Source organism: Corvus hawaiiensis, chromosome 22 (genome assembly GCF_020740725.1).
Source record: "Corvus hawaiiensis isolate bCorHaw1 chromosome 22, bCorHaw1.pri.cur, whole genome shotgun sequence".
Classification (NCBI taxonomy): Eukaryota; Metazoa; Chordata; class Aves; order Passeriformes; family Corvidae; genus Corvus; species Corvus hawaiiensis.
Window position 1 is genome coordinate 1,412,112 of NC_063234.1, and position 20,986 is coordinate 1,433,097.

A 20,986-nucleotide genomic window follows, 5' to 3' on the forward strand; every position below is an offset into this window, starting at 1 on the left:
CTCTGGTATTTCCCTAAGCACAGACTGTGGCTCTGAACCATCAACTGCCATGATTTGTGAATTCTCCAGCGTTAAGAGCACAAACCCCACCCCACAGTGGGTGGTGCAGCAGGCCCAGCTCAGCCAGCACCCATAAAACCAGGTTTTTGAAAGGCAGCCCTTAGAATAAAACCCCTGGTCTGCTGCTCGAAGCTTTTGGGATTCTCAAACACAAAAGGATGGATTCCTTCCAGGCAGACCCTTTCATGATAAATATCAGCCCAGAGCAGAGTTTTATGGCTGAGTTATAAACTCCTAAAAGGCAGAGGTTTGGGATGGAAGTGCTGACAGTGCCTTAATTAATGGTCCTGTGAGCAATGATTCTGCACAATGGCAGCTGAGGGTGCCAGCACCTTTGGAAATTAAAATCCCCGTCTTAAAAAGAATAATTCTGAACTTGCAATGCACAGAATAAAATAATGGTCTGATTTTTATGGCAAATGCATTTCCTGGGCTTCCTCAACTTGGCTGTTCCCTTCAGTTTAGCTCTGTCCTGGAAGGAACCTCAGTAATTCCCCTTGAGAACAGAAGTTTTGCTTTTCCTGATGAGTCCAGCTGTCAAAAGTTGCCCATCCAGCCTGTTTAGAAGGAAAAAAACCTGTTATGCTGTGTGGCAGAAGAAGGATTTTGTGATTATATGGCAGTACAGAAGGAGATTTTACATATTTGAGTGGCCCAGATTGCCACACAGCCCTGTAAAAGAGATCTCAAATCTACCATGGGCTGGCAAAAAGGTTGAGCTGACCTCTTTTATCAGTGCCCTGCACGGCTGAGCAGGGGGAGTTTCCTGGGTCATCCCCAGACTGTGGCAGGAGATCCCTGAGATGCCCCAGGGTGCACAGAGCCACCACGGAACCTGAAATCAGGCAGGGCTGGCAGCTGCCCCCTGAATTTCCCTCCCCCTTTGCCACCAGTTTGTCTTTGATCTTCCTTTCAAGTTGTCAGAGGCTACCTGGATCCATTGGATTCAGCCACCTCAGGATTGCTGGAGGCACTGCCCTGGATAAAAAGCCATTTAATTGGGGACAAATCATTGCCTAGACAAAGAACCAGAGACTGAGGATCAGGCAATTGTCCTGGAAGGGAGATTGGGATCTCTCTGTGCCTTGCCAGGTGCTTTGCTCCTTTCCCTTTTAAGCTTTGAAGTCGGTACAGGTTTGGGTTTATGTTTACAGCTCGTTTTTCCTCCAGAATTTCCTGTTTAAGGTTGAATTCTCTCGTATGGACTCACTGTGCCTGGAATAATTGGCTGAAATGTGGTCAGTGAGTGATGCTCTGCTTTTATTTCAAGCTAAGCCTGTCCAGTTTTGAAACACAAAGGTTCAGAGCTGGTCTCTGCCCCTCTCAGCACCCAGGCAGGATCACCCTGATGAGGGGAGGCATCTCATGGAGATAAACCGGGCAATAAAGAGGAGTTGTGGGCAGGAAAAGGATTTTCCTTCCCTTTGTTGCCACCTGATGTCTTGAGGGAGCTGCAGGGAGGGGAGTGAGCAGCAGATATGAGGCCAGGGTGTGTTACTGCCTCGTCCTGGTGCAGCTCAGGGTGGGATAGCCCTGGGAATTCCAGGACACCCTCATTGCAATGAAGCCATCCCCATTTCCAGGGCTGTTTGCTGCTGCCCTGGTTAAAGAGGGGCTGGCAGGAAAGGGAGGTGGGTTTGATTTGGTTAAAGCTGTGCAAAGACAAAGAGCAGGGCAGAGAACTGAGGCACATCGGGACATTGAGCACAGGAGTGAGTTCTGCAGGACATCCCAGGCAGGATTTCTGCCCCCAGAGTCCTGCACTGCAGTAAAACACGGACAGAGAGGAGGCAGGAGGGTGGGGGAGAGTCCCTTCACTGCCAGAGGGACAAAAAGCCTCTGGAGGGGACACTCCAAGCTGCCTGGGCCTGCCAGGGAATGCTGTACCCAGGTATATCCCACGTGAAGGCTGCATAAGGAGAGGGAAGGAAAACAAAGGCAGCATTTGCCCAGAGCAAATAAAATGCATTTAACAGCCAGAGGTTAAACAGAGATTTCCAAGGTACTGAACCAGCATTCCCAGTTGGACACCACGGGGTTGGGATGTGGTTTAGACAGGAGACATTTGGCCAAGAGCCGGTGTGTCCCTGTGCACGTGGACACGTGTGGTTAAATCTGAATAAAACGCCCTTTTTGGGCCTTGATTTAAGCCAGGCACAAACTCCCCCTCAGCCAGAACTGGGTTTAAGCAGCAGTGCTCAAAGTGGAGTGTTGGATGTGCAGGCTGGGTGGGTCTGGTGCAGCTGCAGCCCTTAGGAAATGGGTTTAAGTGGGAATGGAACAGGGGAGGCAGGAGGAAAAAGAACACAAGTCAGGCTGAGGGGACTGAGGAGATGCAGAATACCTGGGAAATGAGATGGGAGAAGCAAACAAAAGGGCAAATCAGTGATTGAGCTCCTTCCTTTGGAAAGACACCCCGGGAGAGGAAAGGACAGCAGGGGAGGATTGAAAAGCAGCTGTTTGTGAAGGTGTCAAGGCTGCTCCTGAGTCAGCAGAGAGCTCTGCTGTGCCACACAGGTGACGTTCTCGAGTGCCACAGCACCCTGCTGCTCTGCCCTGCCCTTTCAGGATTGATAGGGGATGCCTTTGGGGCTGGCTATTTTTATTTTTTTTTTCCTAGTAAGCTTTTGCTTTCTAATCTCCGAGAGCTGAAGCAGGGACTGAAAGGTCGGAGGAAGTTTTTAGCAGCTGGAGGCTGAATGTGACCCCTGAGCAGCCTCAGCCTTCAGCAGGTGCTGCTGCCAGAGCTGGGCTTTGTCAGAGGAGAGCCTTGGAGCTACAGCAGGGAACCCAGGCAGTGGCACAGGGACCAGAGATGTCCCCAAATGGGGACCTGCCCTCACCCTCTGGCAGTCCCCATTCCTCTCGTGGTCCCAGCTGGAAAAGCTGATGTTGAGCTGAACGAGGTGGGTTTTGCCCATCAGATAAATAAATTCAGGGCGGAGGAGACTGGGGAGATCCCGACTGTGTGTGACCTGCAGAGCTGTTCCCAGAACTCCTGGGGACTCTGGGGGATGATTAAAGCTGGTTCTTGACTCTATGGAAAGCTCTAAAAGTCTCCAGTGAGACACCATGGATGTGTCAGCCTGGTATGGGGAGGGCTTTTATTCAGCATCAGGCTGCCTTCAGGCCATCCAGAGCATTTCTGCTCTGGGTTTGGGGAATGGGCTGCTCAGGGAAGCACTTCAATCCTCATCCTGGGTTTGAAGGAATCAGGCACAGCAGAGGTACCTGAGTGGCTTCTCCCTTTCCTGGAGGGATAAGGCCAAACAAGGAGAAAATGTGGAGTGCTGAAAAGTGTTACTTAATCTGAATTAATTATGTCATCATCATTTCATTAGCAGCACTTTGTGCTCTTGCATCCATTCCCAGGAAGATTTGTTTGGCTGCAGGGGTGGGGTAGGGAGAGGAGACCATTTATGGACTAGCAGAGATTCGAATGGTAAAGGGGAATGGGCAGCTGATAACTTTCATTTAAAGCTCAAATTATATTCCAAATAAAGCTGAGAAAAGCTGTTAGATACCTACAAGAAAAGGGAGAAAGTTTATTAAGTGTAATTCTGGCCATGTTTATCCGCAGAGGAGAGGGGTCTCATGGACCTTGTGTAGGGTATCCTAAAGGATTTGGGATAAACTGAGCGTCTCAAGGCCTCTGTGTGTTGCTGAGACACAGACAGGCTTGGGTGCAGCCTTGGGAAGGATTCCTGATAGCTTTTAGTCCATACAGTCATCAAAGAAGGAATCACATCCACCTGCTTCTGGATCCCAAGCTTCAAGGGCGTGGTCCTGGAGCTGGAGGTTTTCTGAGCTCCCCCCTCACCCCCTTCTGTGGGGTTGGAGTGATTTGGACGTGTCCTGAACACCTCGATGATGTGAGGGACTCCTGTGGATCCTCCCTTCCCTCTGCTCGGGGTCTCCCCTGCTGCCCCAGCCCCAATCAAAGCTGCTCAGCCGAGGATTTTAATATTTCATCAGCTCAAAGCGGGTGGCTTGATAAGTGGAGAAAATGAGGGGAATTTGGGGTATTTAAAGAGCCTCCATCAGGCCCAGCAGCTGTGTCAGCCACACATTCCTTTTGCTGCCTGAGCAAAACATCTGTTTGTGTGTCCCTGACAAGTCCAAAACTTCAGGGATCTCTCTCCTCCCCATCTCTCCGGGTGGTGTAATTCCATCTTTTTTTTATTTATGAGCTTGCTGAGCTGAATGACAAAGCAGGCTTACAGTAAAAACATCTTCATACTTATTTCCACCTTATTTTGGAGTTGCCAGCCCTACTGATCATTTTTATGAACTGTCATAAGCATTAATGAAATTTTATGGGCATTTTGCTCGGGACATTGCAGGATGATTAATTTGTTTTTTCAGGCTCAGTCTGCAGGGAGATTTAGGGCTGTGCTGCCCACGGGTAGGGTTGGGATTTTCAGGCCTCTCTGCTCCCTCCAGTTGGGAAAACTTGTTTACCCTTCCCTCCTCTTTTCCTTCCCCTCATTTCCCTCTTTCTCTCCCTTTTTCCTGTGTCTGGTGGGTGACATCTCCTCAGGAGGTGGAGGTACCCAAGGGGCAGAGGCAGGATGCTGGTGAGTTGTTGTCTGTCAAACTCGTGTCTGAGAGGGACAGAGAGTGACCAAAAAGGGTTTTTTACCAACGGTGAAGTTTCAAAAGTTACCCAAAAGGCTGAGCAATAAAAATAAAACCAGAGGTGGCCACGGAGTGAGGGGCAGCTTTCCCTGAGCTTTGCCTGCTGGAAATCATGCTTCTGTCTAGAGAAATTCCCATGGGAGCAGCTCACTCCTGTGGCAGGGGGAATTTCCAGGAGCTCCAGCAGGTCCCAGGCTGGGTTCCTGGTGCCAGGGACAGTCTGAATCATCGCTGGGCACAACCCTCAGTCCCAGCTCGGCGTGTGCTCCAGGATCATGCAGCAAACAGAGGAGCTGGGATGAGTTTGGGAAGCGTGGAGAGGGAGCAGCAGGAGCGCTGGGGGAGTTCCCTGCTGCAGCTCACGAAGTGAGGGTCAGAGGCTGCCCTGGAGCTCCTGGGTGGGGGCAGAGGGATGGGGAGAGGCTGGGGCAGGAGGCACAGCCCCGGTGCTGCTCAGAGCTGCACATCCCTGCTGCTGCACCCAGCCCTTCCCGGGGCGGCGAGCCCGGCCCTGGCAGAGGTGCCAGCGCTGCCAGGAGAGGTGCCAGCGCTGCCAGGAGAGGTGCCAGCGCTGCCAGGAGAGGTGCCAGCGCTGGCCCGGGGTCACGCTGCTGTTGCGCAGCGGGGACAGCCCCTGCTGCTCCCCCCACACCTTCCCCGTCACCTGAGCCTGCAAATCCTTGACCCCAGTCCTGCCGTGCCCAGCTTTAGGTCACGATCGGGGGATGCTGCAGGTTTGGAGCTCTGTGCAAGGTGATAAGCAGAGGGAGGAGGGGACGCTGGGGCTGAGCTGCGGCTTTCCCAGCTTTCCCTGATCCACATCCCTGCCTTTTCTGCTGACTCAGTCACCCTGGCTTTACTGCTGGGGGTCAGGGACACTGACCTTGCCTGGCTGCCCAGGGACCTCCGGCACTCAGCGGCCACGCCAGGGCACAGCCAGGCACGCTCAGGGGAAAGTTATTGCACAGAATTTCTTACCCGGGGTGACTCTGGGCTCTGCTGGGCTGGGGGGTGGTTAATCCTCCACTGGTTTGGTGCTCTGTGTGTGTGAGAGAGAGTCAGAGCTTGTGAAATGGGTTTTGTTCCCATTTTCTCAGGAAGCTTTGTGTTCTAGTAAGGAAGAAGCTGAGAGGATTCATCAGTTCCTGGGAATAAACATTATTTTATTCCCAGAACACTGGATTGGGCATGGTCAGGGTTGGGATGGAGGGGTCTCTGTCCCTGCTGAGCAGAGGCACAATTCACACATTTTTTCCACTCTGAGCTGCCACCATTAGCTGGGAGCACCAGGGGCTGATTTTCTGACAGGTTCTGTGCAGGAGGTCAGAGCAGGGAGATAGAGCAGTCCCTTCTGGGGCTTAAAAATCAATGAGTCCGTGATTAAATGGCCCACAGAGGCTGGACACTGCAGGTTAAGGGAAAAGCTGTGATAGTGGTGGCATTTTATGTGGGGGCTGCAGCAGGAATTGCTCTTGCAGCTCTTCCAGGTGCTTGTACAACCCCCACATTTACCAACAGAGGTGTTTTTTCCCAGGGGCTGGACTGGAGTGCTGATGTTTCTTTAGAAATCAGTTATTAGTTTTTCAGAAAATGCTAACTAGGAAATCTGAGCACCTCGGAGTGCCTGTGTTGCACCAGCCCCGCCGTCCCACGGTTGTGCTGTTACATAAGGTTGTTTCTCAGGGCTGTAATGATGCAACAGCGTTTATGGACCAATCTGGGCTCTGCCTTTAATGGCTTCCATAAAAAGCTCATTATTCTCTCTCCAGTCCCTGACTGATTTACATCTCCCATCCCTGGGCGTGTGCTCCAGTTTGGGCAGCCCTGAGCCACCTCTCCTTGTGGCTGAATCCTGGCTCCTTCAGGCTGGAAAAGCCCTCCAAGGTCATGAAATCCAACCCTGCCCCAGCCCTGCCAAGGCCACAACTGCCCCATGTCCCCAAACCCTGAATCCCTGCAGGGCTGGGACTCCAGCACTGCCCTGGGCAGCCTGTTCAGGGCATTATTCCTTTGTTTTGGGTAGGAAATGTTTCCTAATACCCAGTCTAAACCTCCCTTGGTGCAACTTGAGGCCGTTTCCTCCAGCAGCCAGTGACTCTGGCTGGGACACTGCTCCTGACACAGAAATTTGGCCTTTTGTGCTGCTGAGATCAACAGAGGAGGGACAGTCCCTGGTGTTTCTGCAGCATCTGGTGATGGTTTCTCATCTCCTTGGAGCTTCTCTGTCATTCCTGGTTCACCAGCCTGGCCAGGCAGGGTGGGAGCAGAGGGTTTTGGGGGGGAAACCACTGCAGAGTGAATGATGTGAACCTGTCACCTGAGCCAGGGGTGCCACTGAAACACAGCCTGGAACCAGCCCTGGGTCCAGCCAGGCAGCTCTCCCTGCCCTGGCCTGATCACTGCCCTCGTGTCTTCTCCCCTGCAAGCCCTGACATTCCTCCTTTTGCATATTGGATTTTTTCTTTCTTTATTGGAGGGAGGGGCAGAGGGTCGGGACAGTTTTATGGCCGCTGTATTGATCAGTAAAATTTAATGTAATCCCTGCACTTACTGGGTGATCGTTAAAGGGATGGAGAGACGGTGAAATGTATTTTAAAAGAAATACTTTTCCATTTTATTTCCTCCCCGTTTTACTTCCTGAGTCTCTCTTCTCTTCCAATCTCCTCCTTTGCATCCCTTCGGAGATTTTTGACTGCGTTTCCCCAGCTTTCCTTTGATTTGGTTAAGTATTAGGAAAAGAGCTGCCCAGTCTGTGTGGTGCTGGACTCATTCCCCATTCCCTCATCTCTCTTGCCACTTCTGGATCTGTGGAATTTTGTGTCTGTTGGGAATAGGACTCCCTCTGGTTTTATCCCAGCTCTCTCTGGAGCTCGGTGGCTGCAGGACCAGGTGGGCTCTGGTGTCTGGTGCCCACTCCCTGTGCATCCCCAAGGAGCAGCAGCAGCCCAGAGCTGTGTCCCTGACATCCCAGGGAGGTCTGGAGCAGAAAAATGACAGCTTGAGCTCCAAACTGACACAAATATCCTAACACTGGAGCAGCTCCTGTGGGTGCTGCTGAGAGGAGCTGCAGCGTGGGTGGAACTCCTCCTCTGCACAGGGACTGCACTTTTCCTGCCTGGTACCAGGCACTGAGAGGTTTCTGTGAGTGACCTTGTGGCTCTGAGCAGGGGCAGAGCAAACCCCGGCTGCCAGCAGGGTGGGAGATGTCCAGGAGGCCCCTTCGGGCTCACCCCTGGCAAGGATGGGGCATTTGGAGTGAGGTTACTGCTCCGCTGCCTCCTCACTGCGGAGAGGGAGAGCTGCAGCAAACTGAAAGGCAGCCACTATTGAAAATTATTTAAATTTCGACCAGAAAGTCTCCCTCCCCCCTGCCTCCCCCTCTGCTCCTCGCAGTCACTCTGAGCAGCGCCGGGCAGAGCCACCAGGGCCCGCGGGCGCCGGGCTGCCTGCGCTCGCTGCAGAGCCCCGACACTGATTTATGTGTTGGTTAATTGTCTCCAGCCATTAGTCTGCTCATCCTTCTCCTCGTTAAAGATGCAGTTGCTGCTAATGTCTGTAAATGAAACACATTTAAAAGGCGTTGCTCCCAGTCTGGGTCTGGCTGAGCTGGGAGCTGCCACCTCTGCCGGGTCTGGGGGTGGTGTGTGACCCTCGGGGACATCTGTCAGCACCTCTGTGCCCACCCTGGCTCACGGGCCAGGAGCCAAAGGGGCCAAGGGCCTGGAGGCTGCCCCAGTTTGTCCCATCCCCTCCTGAAGTCACTGCATCCCAGAGTGCTGGCTCGGAACGGGCTGGGAGATGCTGCCAGCAGCTGTGAGGGACTGGGATGGAGAAGAGGGATTGAGTGAGGGTCCAGCACAGGGACGGGGCACAAGAGGCGACCAGAAGGAGCCCTGGAGCTGCTGGCTTCAGTCGTGGCCAGTCAGAGGCTCACGGTGCAGGTGCTGCTCCAGAAGAGAGGAGTGTTCCCAGAAATCAGGCCCAGGGATTGCTGCGTGCCTGGTGCCTCAGCCTGGCCAGGCAGGGGTGGGAGCCAGATCCCAGAAGAAGGGTCCTGGGAGGCTGTCAGGAACAGGGAGTCACTTCCCAGTTGGAAAGGAAATCTGGATGTGGCCCACCAGCCACGTGCCCCCTCTGGAATCCTGGGTAAGGTCAGGAGTCCATCCCTCCATCCATCCCTCCATCCATCCATCCATCCATCCATCCATCCCTCCCTCCCTCCATCCTTCCATCCATCCCTCCCTCCCTCCTTCCATCTGTCCTTCCATCCTTCCATCCTTCCATCCCTCCATCCTTCCATCCCTCCATCCTTCCATCCCTCCATCCTTCCATCCCTCCCTCCCTCCCTCCTTCCATCTGTCCTTCCATCCCTCCCTCCATCCATCCCTCCCTCCCTCCCTCCATCCATGCTCAGATCGTGTTCTCCCACAGCTGGAGTCCCACCTGTGTTCCTTCAGGTCCCCAGACCCTGAATTCCCAAACTGGGCGTTGCCATGGCAACCGGCAGCCCTCCAGGAGGCTCTTTGTCTCCTCCCTGACCTTTCAGGAGCTCTGGATCTCCCTCGAGCCCCCTTCCCTAATCCGGTTTTTAGGATACAATATTGTGGCAGTGGCAAGGCTCAGACTTTAATCAGCTTGGGAGTGCCCGAGGCAGGGCTGGGCTGCACCAGGGCACCTGCAGGGCTCAGGCCCAGCTCAGCACCGGGCAGGGCCCTGCTGGGGCTGCAGGGGAGCTCCTGGAGGGAGTTCCTGCCCTGGGCACACCAGAGGGAATTCTCTGCATGGGCAGGACCAGCCCTCTCCAACTCCCTCCATGTGGCTCCTTCCAGGTCCTGCAGGAACTGGGCTTTGTTGGGATCCCCAGAGGGACATCCTGGATCTTGCAGGAGGTCCCACAAGCTGGATATTCAGGCAGAGATTCCCTGCGAGGTGGCCTTGGATAAATGGTGGACCTTTATTGCAATGGTGGATAAATGGTCGTGGCTGGGTTGGAAGGGACCTTAAAGATGATCCAGTTGCACCTCCCCGAGCCTGTGGCAGTACAGTGTCCTCTGTCCTGCTTGCTGGACCAGCACCAAATCCGGGGCTGGGGATGCAGCTGCAGTGCTGCAGGTGTGGTGGGCAGTGTGCACAAAGAGGGCAGCTCTGAGAATTGCAGAAATTCTTCCCAGCCGAAGCACCGAGAGCTGGGGCAGTACCTGGAGAGCTGAGACTCCCAAGTTCACCTCTGTTAAGTGGCCCTGGGATGAGAGCAGTTGGTTGGGCTTTGCTCAGTGCACGTTCAGAGGGGTCTCTTGCAGGAATTACCTGAGCCTGAGCCTCAGGCAGGGGTGTCCTGTGTTAGAGCCCGTGCAGAGACTGGGCTGTGACTGCAGCTGCTGGAGCTGCCTTTGCTGGGGCAGTTCAAAAAAATGCTGAAATCCTTCAGCTATGCACAAAGAGATCCCAATTTTTCACAAAACCCTCTGGTTACCATTCATTCCCTTTTCTCCTCCCAAGGCTGAGCCCCAGCTCTGTCCCACCTCTCCTTGTGCCGGGTGTAGAACAAGCCCAGGACACCACAGCAGCCTCTGCTCCAAAGCTCCTGGGCCAAGGCAAAAGGAGCAGCTCCTGGGGAGAGTTGGATGTGTTAAAAGCTGTCTCAGCCTGTTTGCCTTATCTCAAATCTTCCCTTTCCTCTCAGTGTCACCTTGGGGTTCGGATTGCTTTCCAGCAAAGTCGTGTTTTCCTGGGATTCTGCCTGATTCCGTGGGTAAACGGAGCGCAGTTCAGAGCCTGGAGTGTGCCCTGTGTGCTGTCTGCTCCTCTGTGGAGCTGGGACTTGCTGATGCACCTTTGTGAGCACGATGATTTTAATTCTAAACCCATGGAAAATCTCCTGAAAGCCTAAGATTTTGGGGGAAGGAAAACACCACTTCTGGTGTGGTGCTGCTGCCTTCCGTGGAGATCTCCTGGGTTCTGTTTTCACTGGATATACCCCGGTGTTCTGCACTCTCTGAGTTTTGAGGAGCCGCTCCAGAGAGAGGGAGTTGCATTTTCCTGGTGGATGAAACAATCCCTCCTCGTAGCTGAATGTGTTTACACACCAGCACTGCTCTGGGCTCGATTGGGATGCAGGGCACTGTGCAGATGCAAAGATGTAATTATCCCATTTTTCTCTTCCCACTCCCTGCTCTCCTGGCTTCTCTCCTCCGCCCTTTCCGGGCCTCGTGCTGATGGCAGCGTTTATCTGCATTTGTCCTCTGTCCCTGACAGCCACTTATTGATTGGCATGATTAAAAAGAACTGATAATCACTTCGCATTAATCCCATAAATGACTTAAGACACCAAAATATTTGCATAATGCATCTTAAAGGTGGCAGCTAAAAGAGGATAAGACCCAAAACTGCTTGGCACAGGAGAAATGGGCTTCCCACTCACCTGTGGGCTTGCTTAAGTAATGAGCCTCGTGCTTGCATAAGGAGCACTCTGAGGTGCTTTAGGGGGGGAGATGCGATGGGTGCTCAGAGGCTTTGGGATCCAAGCATCCCTTCCCCTGCTGATCCCCCTGAGGGATGGGGGATCCCGGGGGGAATCGCGGGGCTGTTTGTGTCTGCTGCCTCCCGTGAAAAGCTGGAGCCAGACGCCCGCTGAAAGTACCTAAAGACTTTCTGTTCTGAACTTATCAGATTAGCAGCGAGCTAGACACAGATTAGCCCCCGCTGCAGCCCCGGGGATGGGCGCTGGGAGCACCGGGATCTGCTCCGGGAGCGGGGGGAGCAGCAGTGGGGGAGCGGGGGGATATTTAAGGCAGATCATTGCCCGGTAATTCTGCAGATAATGCACCCTCCGGGCTGCCCTGCCGGGCCCAGGTGAGGACACCCCGGTGGGTGGGAGCTGTGCTGGCACCGGGGGCTTTGGCACGGGAGGGAGCTGGGGTAGGGCAGGGAGGGCAATATCGCTAATTTGTGTGCTTTTCCCCAAGTGTCTCTGGCTCTCGTGGCTGTCATCTTCCCTTTAGAGAGAGGGCAGGAGGAGGAATAGCCCCGGTTAGCTCGGGGCGAGCCCCTGGTGCTGGGAGGATGGGGAGTTCAGCATCTCGGGCAAACAAACAGAAGGGAGATGTTCCAGCACTGCCAGCTCCTGCCATGGGTTCTACCTTGTTCTTCCTTCCTCACTCTTTGTAGATCATTTATTGGGAAATACTTTGCAACTGGAGAGTGGTTCACCAGCAAAAGCATTCGATGAGATATCTGAGCTGCAGTATCTGCTACAGTGAATTGGTTTTTGTATTCTCCCTCTCCATAGAAGGAAAAAAAATAGAAAGAAAGGACCAAAGCAGCCTAGTTAGCAGCAATGTGATGCAAGGAAAACAGGCAAAATAATGCTGAATTGCTCTAACACAGTCTCTTTTCCCAGAAGGAAGAGCATTGTTTCAGGATCTGTTGGAGGGGAGAGTTGAAAATGGGTTTTGTAAATCAATCTGTCCCCTCAGCTCTGAGTAACGCTGCTGTCCGGGCTCGTGGTGGGTTTCTCTCTAAAGAGAAAAACTATTATTCAATCAAATCTCAAAGCCTTTTGTCCCAGCAGTGATGGAATGGAAAAACTTAGGTTTTTAAGAATAGAAGGGTGGCAACTGATAGAAAACTATCAGTTATTTCAGTTCAAGTTTCCTATTAATTCTGGAGCAGATCTGCCAATTCCTATACTTTCAGTTTTTCCATCCTAGATGTGAGTCCTGGCCCACGCAAGTTATATCTGGCAGGGCTGGAATCAGCAGCTCTGGCAGCTGCAGGGACCTTGATGGGAAATGAGAGGGAAGCTTGGGAAGGGCTCTGCACTCCCCAAAACCGAGGAGAGGTTACGGAGGCACCCCGTGGGTGGGAGGGAGGGAGGGAGGGAGGGAAGGGGGGGACCTCTGCTGCAATCCAGCGAGGCTGGAGCACACAAAAGCCTCTCCCAGATGTGCTCACAGGGGGGAAAATCAGTTCGGGGGGGGGGACAGATGGGATTTCGTTAACGTGGGGCTTTTGTGCTCTGCTGCAGCCGCGACAGCGACCTCTCCACCATCATCTCCAACCTGCACCAGAGCCGCCAGCTCGTTATGCCAGAGACCCAGAGCCGCTGCGAGTTCAAGAGGAACAGCCTGGACGTGGGGCTGGCAGCAGCAGGTGAGGGCTGGGGCACCTCCTGCTGCCCTGGGGTTGTGTTTTCCCTCCTCTCCCTTCCGCTCCCCCGGCCGTTCATTTTCCTGTTGTTTTTTCTGTTTGTGCTACACTTTAGCTATAGGAAGGGTTTTAATATTCTGGCTAAAGTTGAACGTGGAAAGGATTTCATGGTGATGCTGAAGCCCTTTGGAGGTCCCAGCCCTGTGTTGTTCTCAGATCCAGTGGTCTGTGTTAAAGGAGCTTGCGCCAGCACAGGCGGGAAATGTCCCCAGGGCTGGTGCCACGTGAAGCAGAAAGGCCTTGCAGAGAGCATGATTTGATTTGTAATTTCATTAATCAGAGGTTCCCCACACTGCTGCTGGGCCTGCCAGCTCCTCTGGGAGTGGAATTGTTTGGGTTTCTAGTGCTACCTGGCTGGTTTTGGGTTGTTCCCCTCGTTTCAGCTCCACAGTGTGAAAACAGAAATGTTCCTGTGGGATCCTGCCCTGGGACCCCCTGGGTGTCAGGAAGGGAGTGTGGGGAGGGATGGGCTGGTGGCAAATGTGCAGAAGTCAACAAGTGAGGCTCTGGAATAAAAAAAACCAAGATCTGCTTGTTGATTGCAGGGTCCTTCCATTATAAATAAAAGTTGAGGAAAATCTGGGATTTCTGTCAGTTTTTATACTGAGTGATCCCTGTCCTTCCAAATCAGAGCTGGATCTCCCTCTGTGCTAATTCAGGCCTTTTCTGAAAATCTGTCTGCTTGTGGATTTGTCCAGGTTTTTTTTTGTCAGTCATTCTGCTGAGTGTGTAAATGAACCCCAGATCCAGAGGGGACACCACACCTGACACCCTTTGGGAATGTCTTTGGAAGGTGAAAACTTAAATAACATCTTCAGTCCCACATATGCACAGGAGGGGTTTGTGGTGTCTGTACATCAGCCATGGCCAGCTGCCAGACTTTGCTTTCACAGCTGAATCTCCAGTCTCATCATTAACAATTTTCCAAAGCCCCTTGCCCTGCACAGCTCCAAAAGCCAAACTGGCCACAGATCCATTTTTCCCTATGACCCTGCTCGGGTCCGTGTGGCTCAGCTGACCCTGGATGGCAGAAAGGGTTGCAATATCGTTTGCTTTGCAGAGAAACTGCTGGGCTTGATCAGCATTGCTGGAATTCTTTGAGACCTGTGGCATTCCAGAGATGCAAAGGGATCTCCTTGTTCCCATCAGAAGAAAAGATGAGATGTAGAAGCTCTAATTCCTGTGGGTTAGAGTTGGTGTTTGAGGTGCTCTGGTTCGTTTCTTAAATTAAGAAATGGCCTCCAGCTGTGCCAGGGGAGGTTTGGGTTCAATGTTAGGAAGAATTTCTGAGGGAAAGCTTTGGAGGAGGCTGCCCAGGGCAGTGGTGGAGTCACCACCCCGGAGGTGTTCAGGTAACGTGTGGATGTGGCACCTGGGGACATGGGTTAGTGGTGCTGGGTGATCTTGGAGGTCTTTTCCAACCTTAAGGACCCTATGAAATATTCCATGAGTGAAAAAGAAGAGGCTCATGGGCACAAGAAGCCACCAAGCCAGTGACAAAGCTCCTGAGGACACGACAGGTTTGGGGTGTTGAGCAAGAGGTGATTGGGTTTAAAAGAGTCAGATGTGGAGGGGAGGTGTCTGAAGGGACAGGGGGAGGGACAGTTCCACTCTGGGCTTTGGGGCTGAGCACTGCTGGGGCTGTTTTTGCTGGCAGGGCTGGGAGGGGAGCAGGGTAATCAGGAATTGCTCCAGACAGACTTTTCAGAGGTGGTGCTGGGTTAGTCTGCAGGACTGGTTGTTGTTTAAACCATTTTGTTCCAGCGATAAGGGGAGAAGAACCTTGCCCCCAGCTGTCTGCCCTGGAGAACAATTCTGTGCACTGGGTTATGAGAATCTCCCCCTCAAAAAGGCACCTGCAGATAAACAATGCTGAATAAATGCTGCTGGTGCCATCAGGTTCAAGAAGCCCCGCATCACTCCTGGCTGGGAGCCGCAGGGCTCTCACAGGCCGCTGGGATCTGCTGCTGGAAGTTTCTGTTGCTGGTTTAGGGCTGAAGTTGAGCCCAGTGAGGAGGGAAGGAGCTCTCTGGAGGCTCCTGTGCTCCCCACTGAGCCCGGAGTGCTGCTGGAACAGGACACACCTGTGCCTGAGGTTCAGCAGAGCCCTGGGAACAAGGACAGCACAAATGGAAGAGATTTGCTTATTGCCAGCTCATGGGGGCAGCAAAAAGGCTGAGGCTGGCAGGGTTGGCTGGTTTGTGATTAATTCTGTGAGGGAATTCCTTGACTTGTGGTTACAGCAGTGCTGGAGTTTTGAACAGCATGGACTGGAAAATCAGCAGTGTTGCTGCGCCTTGAGTGGTCTTTGAAATGCAGAAAGGGGCTGCAACTAATGACAAAGAATTGTGTGTACTTCTGGGGCTTTGCTGGCTTCTGGAAGGTGGGGAGGGCTGGAGCCAGGGCTGCCTGGGGCTGCTGGGGGTGAGGTTGGCTCCCTGTGCAGGGAAGAGGGGTGAGCCAGCCCCTTGGGACTGCCAGCCTGCACAGGGAACTGGGAGAAGCCGCCTGGAAAAGCAGCTTTGGTGATTCCCAAAGGCGCCAGGACAGCTTCCCTACAAACCATGACTGGTCTCTCCTCAGCTGCAGATGATTTCCTGCTGGCTCCTCCTCCCCAGGCGGTTCTGCAGTGGGGAGGGCTGAGATCTCTCCTGGGTGCTAATTAAACTGCAGTCATGCTGGGTTTGGGAGGGAAGGAAGAGAGGAAAGGTGTGTGGAATGGGGTCTCTGCTTCCTTAGGAGCATGTGGGGGCAGCTGAGGTTTGGGAAGGGGCTTAGGGACATCTGCAGAGGTGGAGAAGTGTCCCTGGTGCTGGGGGGAGCAGGCTGGGAGGGCAGGCAGGAGCCTAAGGAGGGGACAAAAGTCACTTGCAGCGGCTCAGGTAAAGGGGAGGCAGCACCAGGGCCCTGCCTGGCACCTCGAGGGGCTCCCCTGGAGAGGGGAGGATGGCACGAGGAGCTTGAACCCTGACGGAGACACCCACAGAGGGCTGAGCAGGGCCAGGGCTGCCTGGAAGAGCAGAGCTGGGGGTTTGCTCATCAAACAGGGCTTTGGAGCCCTCCCAGCAGCCCTGGTGTGGCTGCCAGCAGGAGCAGGCTCCTCTGCCCCTTTTCTCGGGGCCTGGGGTGGGGAGGATGGAGCAGCCCCAGAGGGTCTCGGAAGTGCCTTCCCCCCGGGTGTGTGTGCTTTGCACGCTGCTTTAGGGCCTGAACCAGCGTTTTGCACCAGAGTCCTGGTCCCAAGGCTCTAATTCATTCCTCTCCTGCAAAAAAATCCTGTTAATTTCTCCTCTTTCTCTCCTCAAACACCCTCTGTTCTGCAGTGCCAGATTTCATGAGTTTCCAGTTGCAGTAGGACTATTTGCATGGATAGAAGTGGAGGATTCAGGCTCCCTCATGCTAGAGGAAGGTGGGTAGCTCTTCCCTCTCTTCCTTCTGCCCCTGGTGCCTGCAGGGAGTTGGTTTGGTGGCTGGAGATGCTCTGAGAGGGCACGGAGTGGAGACATGGCAGAGCCTCAGGTCCTGCCCCAGCAGGGACCAAATCACTGCAGTTCTGCATAAAATATTTGGGCCTGAGGTTCCCTTGGCTGTGGTGTGGGAAGCAGCAGCAGGGCAGCTTTCCAGTGGGGCAGAGCTCCCAGAGAGCCTTTTCCCAGGGGTTTTTGGTCAGTGTGATGGGAATGACAAACCCTGAGGGCCTTGGCCCCAGAGCAGGGGTGTCCTCGGCGCATCTTCACCTGCAGTGATTCCTGTGGGAATGCCACGGCATGGGGACAGTGTGACACCTGTGTCCCCACTTTTCAGGAGCTCTGCTCCCTTAGAGGCCGTTCATTCCTGGTGCTTTTGCAGCCCTGGAAGAGCAGAGTTCACCCAGACGTCTCAAAAAGCACCAGGAACTGCGATTTTTCCCTGTGAACTTATTTGTTCTGTATTCACCCCTTTGTCTTATCCTTCCATGTGGTGCCCTGTTGACTAAGCAAGGGAGAAGGAGGAATTTTTGGACTGTAAAGATACTCAAATTGAAGAATTTGGGGTTTTTATTCACAAGGCAGTGCTTGTACCTCCCGGTGTGGATCCACAGCTGACCACATGGAATTATCTCACTCTCTGTGGGCCTAGCCCTGGATTCTGTGTCCCTGCCATGGCCGTGGAGGCCTTGCAGTGACCTCGTTTGGCTTTGCACTGAGACCCAGAGCTTTCATATGCTAAGGAGGAGTTAATATTGAGGCTGGAGAAGAATTGGGATCAAGGATGTTGCAGCTAATGGTTAGAGACAGGATCCCAGCGAACGGCTGCTCTGGGGGCGCGGGATAATGAGCCGGGCTGCAGACATGTTTTCATTTAACTAAGCCAAACAACGGGGAAAAAAAGCAGCAGCCTTTATTGGACTGCTGCCTTAAATTGAGCAGAAAATCAGCACCAAATGGGCATCCAGGAGCTGGAAGCCCAGGCCCTGTTGTTGACGTGTTTTTCCGTGAAGGACAATTGTTTACCTTGGCAACGTGAGGGTCGAGGCTCTGTCACTGCTCTTCGTCCTCTGGGCCTGGAGCTGGAGCACTGTCCCCTCTCTGTGCTCTATTTAAATTCATTTTTATGTCTCCTGGAGCCTTGCAGGAGTGGGAGGTAACCAACAGGCTTTTGTAGCACAAGCAGAGGTCTTGGGAAGTAAAGGAAAATTGGGAAAAGCCAACATGGAAGCATTTCTTTTGGCTGTGCCAGCACAGGTCAGTGCAGGGGATTTTGCTGCTGGGAGTGTTCAGGTTTTATTCTTGGCTGTCACTGCTGGAGGACAAGGAGCCGAGGCAGTTTAGGGCCCTGTTGTTGGAGCTCAGTTAAGGTTGGAAAAGACCTCAAAGATCATCAAGGCCAAGCTGGGCAGGGGTCTGAGCCAGCCCCCTCTGTGCCTGGTGGGGATGAAGAGTCTGTCCCTCCCTGGGGCTGGATCCACCAAACCCACGGCCAGCACATGCAGCAGCTTCAGAACTCCAGCAAACACTGACTCCTGCTCCTCCTGCTGCCTTCCCTGCAGCTCTGGGAAGAGCCTGATCATCCTGCTTCCAAAAATAACCTCCCCCTGCCTCCACCTCCTTTGCCAGGTGCCTTTCCAGGCAGCTGGGGAAGAGCTGCCAGCAGATCCCAGGTGCCTTGACACCTCCCTGGTGTTCTGTACAGACATCCAGGAGCGTGGCCTCTGCCTTGTCCTCCCTGGCTGCTGGCTGGCACCTGGGCACAGCTGGCAGAGCCCCTGTCCTAGGGGAGGAGCAGGCTCGGAGCTGCTGCGGTGCCCCCTGCTCCTGCCAGGCTGCCAGGAGTGCCCAGTGGGTCACAGGTGACAGGCAGGGACAAGTCCTGCTGAAGGGACAGGGATGCAGGGGCCTGTCTGTGTCCATGGAAATGTTGCCCCAGGCTTTGGGATGGATGCACTTGAGAGAAATCCACCAGGAAAAGAGCCCTGGGCATTGAGAGCCCCGGGGCAGTGTGTGAGTGACCCTGGCACTGCCTTGGCTTGAATTCCTGCCAGCTCAGCCCTGCCCCAGCTCGTGTGCCCCGGGGCTGATCCAGGCTGAATGGGAAAGAGGACAGAGCTGTTACTCTGGTTTGTGAGAGGTCATTGCTGCTTTGTTTATTCTCCCTCCTGCTGTCCCTGCGCATCGGGGTGAGCCCGGGGGTCCCCACAGGGGCTCAGGAAAGAGCTCACAGCTGCTTTCCCTCTGTTCAGCATCTCTGGTGGTTCTTGGCCTCTCGGTGCAAATCGAGGAGCTGGGTGGGGATTCCCCAGGGTTCAGTTGCAGCTCTGTCACCGTGGGGAATGGGAATGTCCCCAGGTACAGCTCGTGGCCTCACCCCTGCACGGGCAGTGGGCAGTGCTTTGTGCCAGACGTGAGCAGACCTGGGAAGAGTTGTTTAAGGATGGAGGGCTGGGCCTGGGAAGGATTTTATTAATGATTTGCTGTGAGCAAGAAGAGGGTCAGTTGCCTATTTCATTCATTTTTCAGCTCTGCACAATCTTGCTGTTCCCAGTTCCTTTTCTTCCCTTTGCTTTTTTCCCCTTTCCTGCTCTTTCCCCTCCTCCCTGCATTTCTTTCTTCTCAAACCCTTTCCCCCCCACTTCCTTTTCCATTCCTAATCCCCATCTCACAGACACACACATCCTTCTTCCTTCCCATTTCTCCTCCTCTTCAGTTCCCTGTCCTGGTCCCTGCCCTCCCTTCCCCACTCCCTCCCTCTCCCAGCTCCTGGGGAAGAAGACAATTTGAAGGTTTTTCCGCTTGGCTCTCAGCTGAGAGGCTCCTTCCCTCAAGCCAATCAATGGGAGCCTTTCAGCCCCACTGGGGCTTGGCAAACATGAGATCAATAAGTTATTAGCACCATTCTGTCAGCTGTAATGTGGAGATTGATCGGGGCCGGGGCTCCTGCTTGCTGCCTGGCACTTCCCCAGCCTGATAAAGATGACAGATTAAGGGAATAAGAAAAAGGAATTAAGGAGTCTGGCTGTCAAAGCTGTCACGGGCTGGAGGAGCAGGGTTTTTTTCAGGGGCTGAATGAGTGCAATTGGACATTTAAATGGTGCTAAGGGGGTACAGCACCACCAGCAGCTCTGCTGGAAATCGCTGCCCTCGGCCTTCCCTGTGCTGAGGAAACGCTGGGAGCCTTGGGAAGGAGCAGCTCTGCTGGGTGCTGGAGGGAACCACAGGCTTCTGAGCACCCCGAAGCCAGCAGAGGGACAGGGGTGCTGTCCCTGCCTCCCTGGGTGACAGGTGGCATTCCCCAGGCCTGAGGAGTCTCTGTGCCAGGGGAGTGGTGCCAGCTCTCACGGCTTTTTAGCACAGAGGGAGAAATTGGGGCCAATCAAGCTTTGCCCAAGAGGTTTGTGGTCACAGAATCCCAGACTGGTTTGGGTGGGAAGGGACCTTAAAGCCCATCCAGTGCCCCCCCTGCCATGGCAGGGACACCTCCCACTGTCCCAGGCTGCTCCAAGCCCCAGTGTCCAGCCTGACCTTGGGCACTGCCAGGGATGGGGAGTTCATAACCTGTTTGTTGGAACTGTGCTCAGGTCCCTGATTTACCAAACTTCCCCCTTCTCCTGCGTCACCCACTGGAACCTGCTCCTTTCCAGGCAGGAAAATGAGTCTCCACAAGGCCTGGACTTCCAGCCCACTCTCCCAGCTGCATTCTTTAAATCTTTTCTGTAAGAAAGTTGGGATTCACAAGTTTGTGATTGCTAAAAAGCCTCTCTGCAGCATATAAAATTAATTCAGATCTCTCTCTTAAGTGCAGTATATCCTTTCCATGAGCGTTTTTCATACTATGAATATTTACCACCTTTCCATGGCTTTGGTGCATGCTGTAAAAATGAATTTTGTAGGAACCTGGGAGCCAGAGGGATGTTGGAGCACCTTCCCTAATAAACAGCCTCGTTCCAGGCAGGCAGCAGGATGGCTCCAGCATCTCCTGCACCTCCCTCTGTTTCATTCCTTGGGATCTGAAATATTGGCCATTCCTTTCAGGTGCCTTGCTCCAGCTGGGGAGATGGAGCGTGAGGAGGTGGGAAGCAGCAGGATACTGTGGATGGTGGGAGGAGAGGCAGATGGTCCTGTGGAGCTGAGGAAGGGGATCCAGGCTGCTTCCCGTGCCCAGGAAAGGCTGGTTGGTGTGTTATCTGCTGGGAATCCTGCTCAGCCCCCTCCTTCCCGTGTGCTGTGGTTAACTGGCAGTCGGGGAAGGGTCGGTGACACCGAGCCAGCCTTTGTGGTGCTGCTGTGACATGCACTGGGATCAGAGTGGTGATGGGCACTGGCTCTTGCTGGAGCCCTCCTCTGCTGCTGAGAGCAGTGACTGCACAGCCAGGCTGAGCCAAAGGCCTCTAAAAGTGAGGAAAAAGAGAGAACTCTGGTTATTCCATAGTGCATCCTCCTTGCTTGGCAGTGAGAGCCCATTCCTGTGTCCCATCCCTCCCTCCCCTTTGTTTCCTGTTTTTCTTCGTTGCCAGGAGTCCCTTGTCCCAGGGAGCTCAAAGGGTGATGCTTGGGGAGGGTTCACAGACACCCCGGGCTGTGCTGGGGACAGTCCTGAGCCAGCA

At 53.8% G+C, this 20,986-nt stretch overlaps 1 protein-coding gene across 8 annotated transcripts in view; it reads left to right on the plus strand.

Annotated features, from left to right (window-relative positions):
* The window catches only part of SAMD11 (sterile alpha motif domain containing 11), an 87,108-nt gene that overhangs the window by 31,884 nt on the left and 34,238 nt on the right, over nt 1–20,986 (plus strand). For 7 of the 8 annotated variants that reach the window (XM_048326416.1, XM_048326417.1, XM_048326418.1 and 4 more), the window contains 2 exons: nt 12,725–12,849; nt 16,230–16,315. In XM_048326416.1, coding sequence (XP_048182373.1) covers nt 12,725–12,849; nt 16,230–16,315 — 211 coding nt within the window. The remainder of the gene's footprint in view (nt 1–12,724; nt 12,850–16,229; nt 16,316–20,986) is intronic. The other variant, XM_048326419.1, reaches the window with a different exon arrangement.